We start from the raw sequence: 12706 nt of genomic DNA, 5'->3' as shown, positions 1-12706 counted from the left end.
AGGGGACCAGTTAAATTAATTATGGTACACCCAGACAATGGGATACTATGAAAATGTTTTTTTAAATGCTGAAACTCTTTAAGTATCAATATGGAAAGATTTCCAAAACATGGAAAGTAAAAAAAAAACATGGTGCAGAACAATATGAATAATGTTCTACCACTTCTGCAAAAATAGGAGGGGAAAAATAGTAAATATTTGTATTGGATTGTTGAAAAAGTAAAGATCTCTAGAAGGACAACTAACACTAATAACAGAAATGACATAAAACTAATTTCGGAGTGGCATAGGAACTACAAGGAAAGAGAATAGGGTGAAAGAAGAATTTTCACTGTATATTTTTTTCTTTTTTTTTAAACAGACTCTCACTCTGTTGCCTGGGCTAGAGTGCTGTGGCATCAGCCTAGCTCACAGCAACCTCAAACTCCTGGGCTAAAGCGATAATACTGCCTCAGCCTCCCAAGTAGCCGAGATTACAGGCATGTACCACCATGCCTGGCTAATTTTTTCTATATATTTTTAGTTGTCCAGCTAATTTATTTCTTTCTTTTTTTTTTTTTTAGTAGAGATGGGGTCTCGCTCTTGCTCAGGCTGGTCTCGAACTCCTGAGCTCAAAAGATCCACCTGCCTCAGCCTCCCAGAGTGCTAGGATTACAGGTGTGAGCCACTGCGCCCGGCCTGTATATCATTTTTTACATATATATTTTTAGAGACAGAGTCTCACTACACTGCCCAGGCTAGCCTTGAATTCCTGGCCTCAAGCAATTCTGACAAATATTGTTTTTTTGTCTTTGTTTTATGTTTTTGTTTGTTTTAAGAGACTGGGGTTGGGAGTGACGGGGGATTCACTATGTTGCCTGGCTAGACTCAAAAGTCCTGGGATCAGGTGATCCTCCTGCCTCCGCCTCCCAAGCAGCTGGGACTACACGCACGCACCACTGCATCCAGCTATGTTTTCTTTTTAACAGACAGGGTTTCAGTAGAGAATACATTAATAATCCTTAGGGGATCTGGAGGCTAAAAGAAGAGTGGACATACTGAGAAAACATTGCAGTATAAGTGACTACATATTTCTAAAACAGATCTGCCTTCTCTGTCATCTCAACAAGCTATCTGTACTTCACTTCTCTCAGAAAGAATGCCTTTAGCATAAACACATTTTATTCAAAGCTATCTGAACTTCATGGCTATTCATTTAAGTCATTATTTTGACTTGCCTACAATTTGTGTTCTAATTTGTGGCTTTAAAACCACAGCTAGACTCTTCATTACCAAAGAGTCAGGTTCAATAAAGAGGAGTCATTTGGGGGATTGTAAAAATTTAAAAACCTACCACACAGAAGTCTGTAGTAAACAGTTTAGGTAGAAACAGTAAGTAAATAATTCTATAAAACATCCATACTTAGTGTAAGGCTGGTGGTGGGCACCCCTCCCCTCCCTAATGAAAAAAAGAAGAAGCCAAAAACAATGCCTGCAGGGCCCAGCTAAGTTAAAGAATAGCCACACCTGGATGGTTACCCTGGAATCTATACATACCACCAGCCCCTCCTAGTTCTCAATACCCACCCTAAAACCCTAAGGGAAAATTCCTAACTCTTCACTCCAAAAATCTTCCCGCCAAAGAAACCCCCATCCCCCAGCTCTAAAACATACATAAGCCCACACAAAACTTCTGGGCATCGCGACTTCTCAGGCCCCTCTCTTGGGACCCGTGAACCTTGCCCGGGTCTCTCTCTTGGGACCCGTTACCCTTGCCCAGGAGCGCTCAAATAAAGCCTCGTTGCTTACCCCTTTCTACTCTGCTCATCTTTCTTTCCGTGGTGCCGATCATCCAAAAACCTTACACTCAGGACCTGGTAAAGTGGTATCTTACTATTTTTCTGAAGTAGGAGTAGGAGAGAAAAAGACACCATGCCTTGTGTGCTTATATTTAATTCCTTGTTTCGTCCTCAAAAAATGCAATGAGAAACCTATTTTAAATCCCAAACTGAATCTCAGACAAGTAACTTACCCAAGATCATAGGCTGTTAAGTAACAGAGCCAGAATTTAAACCCATGTATGACTCCAAAGCCTGTTTTGTCCTGCTACACTAAGATACCACTCTTCCATAGGAATTTATGAAGTAAAGAAAGAGGTAAATATGAGCAAATTTAAATTAAGATAATTCATTTGGTAAATGAAATTTCTGCATTCATCAACTCAACAAATATTTAAGAAACATCTATTGTGTCAAGCACTGGGCTAGACATGTGTCATATGAACAAACTGAGACTTGAGAACTTAAGGAACTTGTCACAAGACACATGGCTGTTAAGTAATGAAAAGACCAGAAATCAGAAAGTCCTACTCCAGAGACCACACTCTCAACTACTCCACTATACTGCCTCTCTGACATTTAAAGAAAAACATGAGTGAAGCATTGGTGTTTTCCATTGCAGTAAAAAAAAAAAAAAAAAAAAAAAGTAAGCCATTTTAACTCCACACAGTCGTGGAAGGAGGCCTACTAATGGCCCCATTGGCTAAAAAAGGGAAATGTTTATTCTTTTCTCAAAGCAACTTCATAGTCTTATGCATATTCATTCTGGATATGGATAGTAGTAGTAATAATATTCCTAACTGCCTTGATAATAAATAATATTACCACCTTATATTTGTTTAGTGCTTTTTAAGTTTTCCAAAATGTTTTCACATACATTATTCTAACAGCTATAGCTCCCTATCTTTATTCTTACAGAATAAAGCCAAAAGTTCTGGCATCTACCCAAGATCCCTTACATCTCTGCCTTTTTAGCTTAATTTGCTACCAGTCATATTTATGAAAGTTATGTTTCAGCTACACGAGTTCCTGAAGGTTGTATTTTTGTTCATGTCCCTATACATACAATTCCCTTTGCTTAGAATGGTCTTCCCTTTTACCTGCCTGATAAATTCCTGCTGCTCTTTGAAGAGCTGGTTCAAATGTCTTATGTAATCTTTAGCTCAATGAATCAATCAATCATTCCCTTCTCAATGACCACCAATTCATTTTTTACACATCCAGCACAGGATTTATTATAATTATATATGTGTTTTCTTTTTCTAAAAGACCGAGCTCCTTGAGAACAGAGACTATGCCTTTCTCATCTTTGTTTCTCCAGTGCCAAACTCATAGAAGGTGGTCAATATTTATGAAATGAATAAAAGAATGATTATATAAACCACTAAAACAGAAATTAGAAAACCTAAGTACAAGTCTTATACAAAAATGGAAAAGAAGTTTAAAGTTCAGTTTTTTTCAGCCCTGTAAAATAAGTAACTCTCCATTCAATTAAACATTCATTGCAATGACTATGCTTCCTAACCATTAGTTTAACAGATGGGAATATTCTGAGAGTTCTTGAGAAGGGTAACAAAAAATCCAAATAATTGCCATTACCTCCTCCATCATGATGTCCTGCGTGGCTGAGATTTCTCCTTTGGTTGCTCCACTGTGTACGAGGTTCCGCAGTCGTATACAGAATTCTCTCATCTACGACACAAACTTATTCAGCACTTCAATAGTTACCCAAATTCAATTGTAAATGACCCTAACAGATCAATGCTTGTTCTATTTTGAAGTATAACTCAGCCAAGACCCATGACAAAGTTCATAAAAGCAAATGTGTTTTTCCCCAACTAGTCCACTTAAACACATAGCTAAAGATACTTTTCATAAGGAGAAAAGATATAGATTATTCCCAAAGAATACGAGATGGAACTGCTTTTGCTCTGCAAATGTGACGTTATGTGCCTGGACACAGGGAAAACATTTGATCCTATAATGCCTACCACTCGTAGAAAAAGCAGGAAACAAAATGATTATGCCACTAAGTCACTCTAACAGATTTTTATTTAGAATTTTCATAGTTGTCCACTACTTCTCTGCCAAATCACTGTGACTATGGTTATGCCAATCCCCAATATAGTTTTCATTTTTGTTGTTTTCAATTTTAAGAGATGCCCAAGATAAAGGTGAGTCTGAAATTTACAGTGCTAAAGAGGATCTTGCTCCCACTCAAAATGGAATCCAGGCCCGATGTGGTGGCTCATGCCTGTAATTGTAGCACTTTGGGAGGCTGAGGCAGGAGGATCGCTTGAGCTCAGGAATTTGTGACTAGCCTGGGCAACACAGTGAGACTGTCTCTACAAAAAATTTTAAAAAATTAGCCAGGTGTGGTGATGCTTGCCTGTAGTCCTAGCTACTTGGGAGGGTGAGCCAGGATGATTGCTTGAGCCCAGGAGTTTGAGGTTGCAATGAGCTATGATCATGCCACTGCACTCAAGCCTGGGAAACAGACCAAGACCCTGTCTCAAAAAAAAAAAAAAAGAATCCAATGCTATACTATTAATTATCTTTTAGGCTTTTGATAAAAATTCCCAGAGTTTCCAGGGTAGAAAATAAACTACTTGTATATGGGGGAAACACATTTATACTTTATTTTAAAATGTAATCTTTCTTCCAGGGATAACAAATCCAATTTTAACCCCATAGATCAAGACAGTAGATTCTGGCAACTCCAAGTTATCAAAGAAGAGGCCTGGCTAGCAGAGCAGCATCCTGTAGGATTTATAATCCTCCTTGGGAAAATGGGTTATGTAGAGAAGAATGATTCATTAAGATAAATGAAGCAATAAAAAGCAGTTCAGTGACTACTTCAAATATTTAGTGGGTGGATAAATAATATTGATGTGGCCTAAGGAAGTCTCAGAATGCAGCATACTCTTTGAGGGAGTCTTGCAAATACTTATTTTTGATTTTACTAGTGCATAAGGCAGTCCCAGTCCACCAATACTAGAACCATGTGAGAGACACAGCACTCAGTGTCTGTGACTCGTATTAATTGGGTATGGAACGAACTTTCCTGAGTATGCCTAAGAAAACATTAAAATTTCAACAGAAATAAAAGTGGAAGTTTTTTAAAAGAAAAAAACCCTTTAATTTCAATTATTTTTAAGGTTAATATGCAGCTAAATTGCTTTTGACAGACACTGACATCTGTAGATATCTTGTACATAAACTGTGTACACTGAAATACTCAGGAACTCTTTTAAAAAAAAAATCAGAAGTTTTTTGGTTTTTCTTTTTAAGACAGCATTTTCCTCTGTTACCCATGCTAGAGTGCAGTGGTGTCATCATAGCTCATTGTAACTATTACTGGCTTCATAAACAAAAAAAATTTTAATAGTCTTTTTTTGTAGTTCTCTTATGTTTCAAGTTCCCAGACAAGTAATATTTGCTGACCAGAACTTCATAACTTTTTGTTTCATTAATGCATTTTCTTTTGAGTTTCTTTCCTAGAAATGGGAAACCTCCTTGCAGCCACAAGATAACTACAAAGCCTCATACCACCTGTTTCTCTGGAGAAGACAATATAAGTGATACTCCACCACAGATCGTGCCCACAGACCCACTGAGCTTGCTCACAAGGCTAAAAAAAAAATGACCAATATTAACTCCTAGCTCATTATAATACTAAAATCCTCAACCTGGAAGGGACTGAAAAGCCATTTTTTGATCATGGAACATATGTACTAGCATGATTCCTCACTGTGTGCTCTAAACTCCATGTCATGATGTATTGAGCTCCATGTAATAATGTAATGATACTCACTCCTCTCATGCATTATTCATTTCACCTCCAAGAAAACCCCCTGACCCTGTCGGTTGGGGAAGCAGATTTGAGGCAGTTCATAACTTCCCGCTCCCAGCAGATGTGTCTTCTACAATAAATCCTTTCTTCCTTTACAATGCTCGTTGTCTCAGTAATTGGCTTTCTGTGTGGCAGCAGCATTGAATCCCCTCCCCCTTTGTGGGTTTGTTAACACAACCTAAAACCCCTGGGCTCAAGCCAATCCTCCTGCCTCAGCCTCCCAAGTAGCTGGGTCTACAGGTGAATGCCACCACACCTGACTAGGTTTTGTATTTTTTGAAAAGACAGGGGTCTCACTATGTTGCTCAGGCTAGTCTTGAACTCCTGGCTTCAAGTGATCATCTTGCCTTGGCTTCCCAAAGTACTAGGATTACAGGCATGAGCCACCAAGCCTTGCCAGAAGTTTTAAGGTAAGCACAGTAAACCCAACTCCACCTTGCTCCATATACTGTACCTTGTGATTCAGAATATCATTCATCCTTCTGGTTGCTTCTGTTGTATAAGATTCAGGGAAGCATTTCTTAGGGACAACACCATATTTTTCTAAAAGAAAACAAATTTTAGTATTAAATAAGGTAAAAGTATACTCCAGTATTAGAAACCTTGGCAAAAATAGCACCTGCTTTAAAAAAGGGGCAATTTTAATTCAGAAAATCTTATACTTCATATTATTAAACAGGTTTCTAATGTGCATATTTATCTCTCTTAGAATTAATTCTATTCTTTTTACTTATCATACATTGTTAAGTGCTCAGCATGATGAGGTTTCCACAAAAGACAATGTTTTGAATGAGGACATTATCAAATGGTTGCAGTTTTAATGTGTTTCTTGATTATGTCAGTGGACAGGAGATAAGCGTTTTTATGGAAAGTTACTTCTACTTAACGCTGTCTTTTCTTCTCCAGCCCACCATTTACAGTACCTATCTCCTTACTCCTCATTTAAGAAAGGCACTTTATAGGTGAGAATGTGAAATAAAGGTTCTTAGAGCTAACTATATATCCTTCTTGGAGACCAATTCTGCTCTGTACTTAACCGCCAAAGAAAGCCAAAGAAGTGGCCTACACCTAACTACAGAGCCTTGCTCAATCATGTGGAGTTTCAGTTGCATTAAAGAAAGGCTCTTACCAACAATATTGACAAGCATATCCCATTGCCCACCATCATTTGCAGGGTTCATAAGCAAATACTGCACCAGCCTCCCATCCTCAGGCTCCTTTTTCTGGGCTGTGTCCACAAAAGCATTCAAGAAGAAGTAACAGCGTTCAACCTAGAGTAAAGGAAGTTAAATAAAATTAAAGGAAAAGAGGGCCAATAACTTACTGACATTGTTGACAGAATGGGAGTCATGCATGGAATTACCATGGACTCAACATAATAATGTTTTTTTCTTTTTTAAAATATGAAACACTTCACAAATTTGCATGTCATCCTTATATAGGAGCCATGCTAATCATCTCTGTATCATTCCAATTTTGGTATAAGTGATGATGAAACAAACACCATACTAGATATTTTTAAATTAAAATTGGTAATTAAATATGAGTATTTGGCTTCATAAGAATATTTAAAGTTTCTTCTTATACCTGTGTATATATTTCAATATATTGTGTATATGTATACAGTGTATACCTTCCAATGCTAAAACAAAACCTGATATTTAGTCTTCAATCAATAAACATCTAATGGATACTTATATAAAATACATTTGAAGATTAAAAAATGAAATAAAATTATTTGCTGATTTTCAGACAAGTACTACCTGAGAAGGGGAAGTAGGTTCTAGAAAAGACTAAATAACCTAAACAAAGATGCTAAAAAGGGAAATTATTGAAAATAAAATTTTAAATTTTAAATAAAGAAACAAGCAAGCAGTAAGGTGAGTCAGTAGACTTATCACTTCATTGTAAAAAGTAGCCACCTACCTACCAAGAGCAGTTCTACCTTTGAAAAGAGTCAATTTTGAGACTTTGGAAATAAGAATAAAAGGTGTCCCACCTATAATGAAAGGACAGACTACAACTAGAAAAGCAAGAAATGAAGAGGCAGTCCCTACAAAGGTTGATATCAAAACAAAAAGAATCTTGCCAGATCAGTCCCATACCTTGTCCCAGAAAAACAGGTAAGACTGACTAAACTCAAATTCTTCAATATTTAATTTTTTCATGAATGGAAGTCTCATAACATTCAGACAAGAAAAGATCCAGCATCGCCCTGAAATAAAAAAGCAGATCAAGAAATTATGATGAGTGTTCACATAGATTATATTGCTCCAACAATGAACCCATGACAAGATTTGGACAATTCAAGACTAAATGAGAAAGAGCAGAAAGATTAAGAACAAAACAAAAAAAGAAAGGTAGTAATTATTATTTGCAATATATATGCAAAGCTAACATCTTTAACAAATAAATAAAAATCTGGCAGGCCATGGTTGCTAGCACTTTGGGAGCCAATTGCTTGAGGTCAGGAGTTTGAGACCAGCCTAAGCAACATAACAAGGCCTTATCTGTACAAAAAATAAAATTTAAAAAAATTAGCCAGGTGTGGTGGTGCATGCCTGGAGTTCCAGCTACTCAGGAGGCTGAGGCAGGAGGATTGGCTTGAGCCCAGGAGTTTAAGGTGCAGTGAGCTATGATGGCATCAATGCACTCTAGCCTGGAAGACAGAGTGAGACCCTGCTTTAAAAAAAAAAAATCCCTTCACATATCATGTAAGAGTCCATTACAGGGCTGGGCATGGTGGCTCATGCCTATAACTCCAGCGCTTTGGGAGGCTGAGGCAGGAGGATCACTTGAGGCCAGGAATTCAAGACCAGCCTGGGCAACATAGTGAGATCCCATCTCTACAAAAAAATTTTTTAAATTAGCCAGGCATAGTGGCATACACTAATTCTAGCTACTCAAGAGGCGGAAGAGGGAGGATTGGTTAAGCCTAGAACTTCGAGGTTACAGTGAGCTATAATTGTGTCACTGTGCCCCAGCCTGGGCAAAAGAGTAAGACCCTGTCTCTAAAATTAAAAAAAATAAGAAAAATAAAAAGGATCCATTACAAATCACCTAAAAAAAATCACATTAGAAAAAGAAACTGCTAGAAAAACATGAGTAGAGATCACAAATAGATCATTCAGTGGCCAAAGAAGACATAAACGGCAAAGAAACATTTTTTTGAAGTTCATCATAAAAGACACCTGGTAAGTGGGGAGACATTTTTTTTTTTAATTGATAATGCCCAATATTGGCAATGACGTGGGGAAAAAAGCATTATTATCATTCTGCATAGGGATCTAAATAGGCACAAAATTCCTGCATACGATTTGGCAATACCTAGCAAAAGCTTTATAAAGTCTCTGTTTTTTAATCTGGAATATACAGTATATGCTTCATTATAGGGTGAACTTAAGTTAGTCCTCCATTCTCCTAGTGATGAGTCAAAAAAAAAAAAGTGAGGCATTTGGCTAACTGGATTATATAAACATTTAAAAATATAGATGAAATAAACTGTCCACCTATAATATTTAGTAATTTAAATGTATACAGATATTTAAAATCATGTTAACATAAAAAATTGATTTAGAAGCACTGTTTTTCCTACTTTTACATTTCATTTTCACACTGATTCATACTCTTCAAACACAACCTGCCATCCTTAGATCCACTCTTTCAATCAGAACACATTGTCTTTTTTTCATTTACTATGTTTGAGTCACAGCAATGTTTTGAGTCCATGCATGATGCCGTCCCTGAAAATTTTATGCCAAGCACCAATTATACAATCAGATTCTCCATTTGTCCTACAGTATATAACCACAAACTCCACAATGTCACCACTTCTAGTACTGATTTAAGTGATCTTTAAAAGGCCTACTTACAACAATAGCCAACATTTCCATATGTGGTCATGTCCTAGGAATACACTGTGTTCAAATTTATTGCCTTTTAAAAAAACTGATTCGAACAAATGATCTCCATAAGCATCCAAAACTAACATAGATTTGTGATTATTTCAGAGTAATGTCTTTTCCAAATTGTACTTCTACTTCAAAATAAACTGAGAGTGCCCATGATGAGGGTTTTTGTAAGGCCTTAAATGTAGGGTAATTCTCTCTTTTTGGAAGGAAAATTCAGAGGGAAAAACCTTTACTTATATTTAGGCATAACTTTTTACTGATATAAAAATATATTCACAATATTTTGGAAAGTGAAAAAGGTAGACAGATTACCTAACAATGTGTAAGGTATCAACCCATTATTGCACACATACACACACAGAGACCTGAGGGATATACAGAAAATATTCACTTGGTGTTTTACAAATATTCTACGTTGAACAGGAATAACTTTGTAACAAGAAAAAAAGTGTAAAATAGGTAACTATAGTGTTTTTGGAAAAGCCGCTAATGCCCTCGTATCACTCATCTTTACCTTAGGTTTATCTGTATGCCACCTCTCTTCTGTACACTATATATTTCTAGTAGAGGGAATCTGGATGAACTGTTAATGTGAAAACTGAATGGAAATAAAGTACATAGCTCAAATGCTATTTAGATTTTTTTGTAAATAAAAATGACACTACAGAATGTATAAGACCTGACCCGTTCCAAATTAGCATTTCCAGGCTTTTCCCTAAGAGGTCAATGCAATCTAAACTCTGTAGGACCACTAAGACATTACTAATGGAATCATTTGTAGCCTGAGAACCTATACCACCCCAAGCACTTTTCGTCTATAGCAAAACATTAATTATTGTAACGTCTTGACTTTTTCCTTAAAATTTAAAAATCCAAAAAAAAAAAAAAAATCCACTTTACTAAGGTATAACGTACATACAATAAAATATACCCTTGTTAAATGTACACTTTGTGACTTCTGACTGGCTCTCTACAAGTACTGATGTGCTTTCTGTCAATATAGAGTAGGAATAGTTTTTAAATGGATAAAGACTTCCAAAAATCCTTTTAGTACGATTTTGTTGTGACAATGTTCTCTTTATATTTAGATCCTGGATAACTGATCTTTCACTGTAGCTGTTTTTCTGACAATGGTGCTAGATAGTAGACAGCAAAACAAGACTTCTTGACCAGAAAGGCATGGGAATTGGATTTTTTTCTGTATTACAAACTGGTCTATTGGTGGGAACTGAGACCATTAGCACATCAGCTTCACTTGTAACCAAGAAGCAGATTTAAAAGTTACATTTGATGACATTTTCATAGAATTACATTATATCTTTCCTATTTCATACATTTGCATATGGCCTTCAGAGCAACTCTGGGGAGTCCTCTAAGATAGGAACATTTTTGCATTGTCCATTTTGTAATCACGAGCATACATCTGCAAGACAGGGTTACAATCACTTAACATCAGGCCAGAATATAGTGAATTACACTCAAACGTATGATCATGGACTTAAGCCACGCGAGTAATGTTTGTAGAACTACCTTTACCCATGCCTATTCTCTAGGAATTTACTACAAGTTCTTTCAGTACAAATCTGTTCCTCTAAGACCATTCTTAAGTAAGACACCAAAATGGGGCGGTGTCAAGAAGTTCAAATAAAGTATGCAAGAAGTTAAAGACCTCACCTGAGCTCTTCTGGTTGGTGACAGGCTTGCCCTCCTGAGGCACAACATGCTGGAACACATGCTGGGTACCCTGTACCGTGGCTCTCTTCAGACAGATGTCCAGAAGGTCGTGAGTAGTCCCCACATTCTGAGCAAGAACGAACTGGCAGTCGGAATTCAGTTTCTGAATCAGAGCAGCTACCTTCTCCGAATTCAGTCCTGCTGGGAAACCAAACAAGATTTTAACACCAAAAAGAGCCCGAAGAGGGCTGATCCGGGACTCCCATACCCCGGGTCCAACTTCTTAAGCGCATCCTGAGGTGACCACTGCATCGGGGAAGCCCTTTACCGGCGTTCTCCTCCAAGAAGCTGGCTCTCTCCAGGCCGCTCCAGCCCGCCCAGGAAGCTCCATCTCTGCCATCGACCCTAGCCCCGGCCCCCGGCCTTCCCCGCTGCCGGGCCTCCTGGGTACCGCTGAGCTCCTCCAGAGAGGACCCCGGCAGGGCCCCGGCAGCGAACAGCCGCGCCTCACCCGCGTTGCTCATGGCGCCCACGCTGCCCGGCGGGGTAACGGTAGTTCTCGGGGTCCTCAGGCGAGGGCCGGGGCTGCAACTGAGGCTAGCTGCCTAGGTGGCGGGACTTGCCTCTCGCACCCGGAGCGCCGGAAAAAGGAAACCGGCTCAGTGGCGGCGGGGAGGCTGAGGCCGAGAGAAACGGGGTCCGCGGAGGGACAAAACTCCCCCCTCGCGTTGCTGAGTCAGCGCTGTCGGGGCTGGCCCCGCCCGGGGGAGGGCCGACGGGGGCGGCCTAGCTGACGTGCTGGGTGCTGCCGGCGCCCCCGCCCGGGCGTGTCCCGAGGTCGCTCCGGACCCAGCTCCCAACCGCACGGTCGCCCTGCCCTGCCCACCGTCCGCCCGAGCGGCGCCGGGGCCCTCGGCCGTCTGTAATCCCGCTTCCTGGCCACGCGGGCGCCCTCCCGAGATCAGGCCCCGGCCGGCGCAGCAGCCTGGGGATTCCAGGGCCCGGTCCCCGAATACTCTAGCATCGGGGAATTGACCTCATTAGCCTTTTGAGAAGCCGAAAGGGGTCTCAAGGCGGAAAGGAGAAGCTGAGGGGCCCCATAATTAAGTAAGCACGGGGCTTAGGGTGGTTTGATAAGTCACAAGAAATGCACCCAAAGGTTCTTCCTATAGGCATCCTTTGCTGACCAATCACTGCACTTTCAATGGCAACTTGTTGCTTGGAATCTAGTCAGATCCAAATTCTTGTATTTGAGGGGGAATTGGAACTGAGCTCTTTCCCACCCACTCAGAAGCTACTACCACAGTTCTACAAATAGAAATCTGCTCATTTCATGCAAACTGTCCATCTGGGCTTCATGGAGTCCGCCAGTGTCTCCTCCGCAGCTCAGCGTGTACTGTGCGGTGTAACTAAGGGGAATGACAGAGGTCAGCCTTATGCGTCAATACTAT

At 39.5% G+C, this 12706-nt stretch overlaps 1 protein-coding gene and 1 non-coding gene across 3 annotated transcripts in view; both read right to left on the bottom strand.

The window, feature by feature from the left end:
- The window catches only part of BLMH (bleomycin hydrolase), a 44824-nt gene extending 32752 nt beyond the window's left edge, over nt 1-12072 (bottom strand). Inside the window, exons 1-6 of one of the 2 annotated variants that reach the window (XM_045525288.1) lie at nt 11767-12072; nt 11256-11453; nt 7776-7885; nt 6800-6941; nt 6125-6213; nt 3417-3509 (exon numbers count right to left, since the gene is read on the bottom strand). In XM_045525288.1, the coding sequence (XP_045381244.1) occupies nt 3417-3509; nt 6125-6213; nt 6800-6941; nt 7776-7885; nt 11256-11453; nt 11767-11779 (645 nt within the window). In that variant the 5' untranslated portion in view covers nt 11780-12072. Of the gene's footprint in view, nt 1-3416; nt 3510-6124; nt 6214-6799; nt 6942-7775; nt 7886-11255; nt 11457-11766 lie in introns of both variants that reach the window. The other variant, XM_045525287.1, reaches the window with a different exon arrangement.
- LOC123621337 lies at nt 7068-7174 on the bottom strand. Its single transcript, XR_006729073.1, has one exon. It is a non-coding gene; the product is annotated as a U6 spliceosomal RNA (small nuclear RNA).
- Nucleotides 12073-12706: the final 634 nt, after the last annotated feature.

Source organism: Lemur catta, chromosome 15 (assembly GCF_020740605.2).
Source record: "Lemur catta isolate mLemCat1 chromosome 15, mLemCat1.pri, whole genome shotgun sequence".
In the NCBI taxonomy this organism is placed as follows: Eukaryota; Metazoa; Chordata; class Mammalia; order Primates; family Lemuridae; genus Lemur; species Lemur catta.
This window is presented reverse-complemented; position numbering and strand designations above follow the sequence as displayed.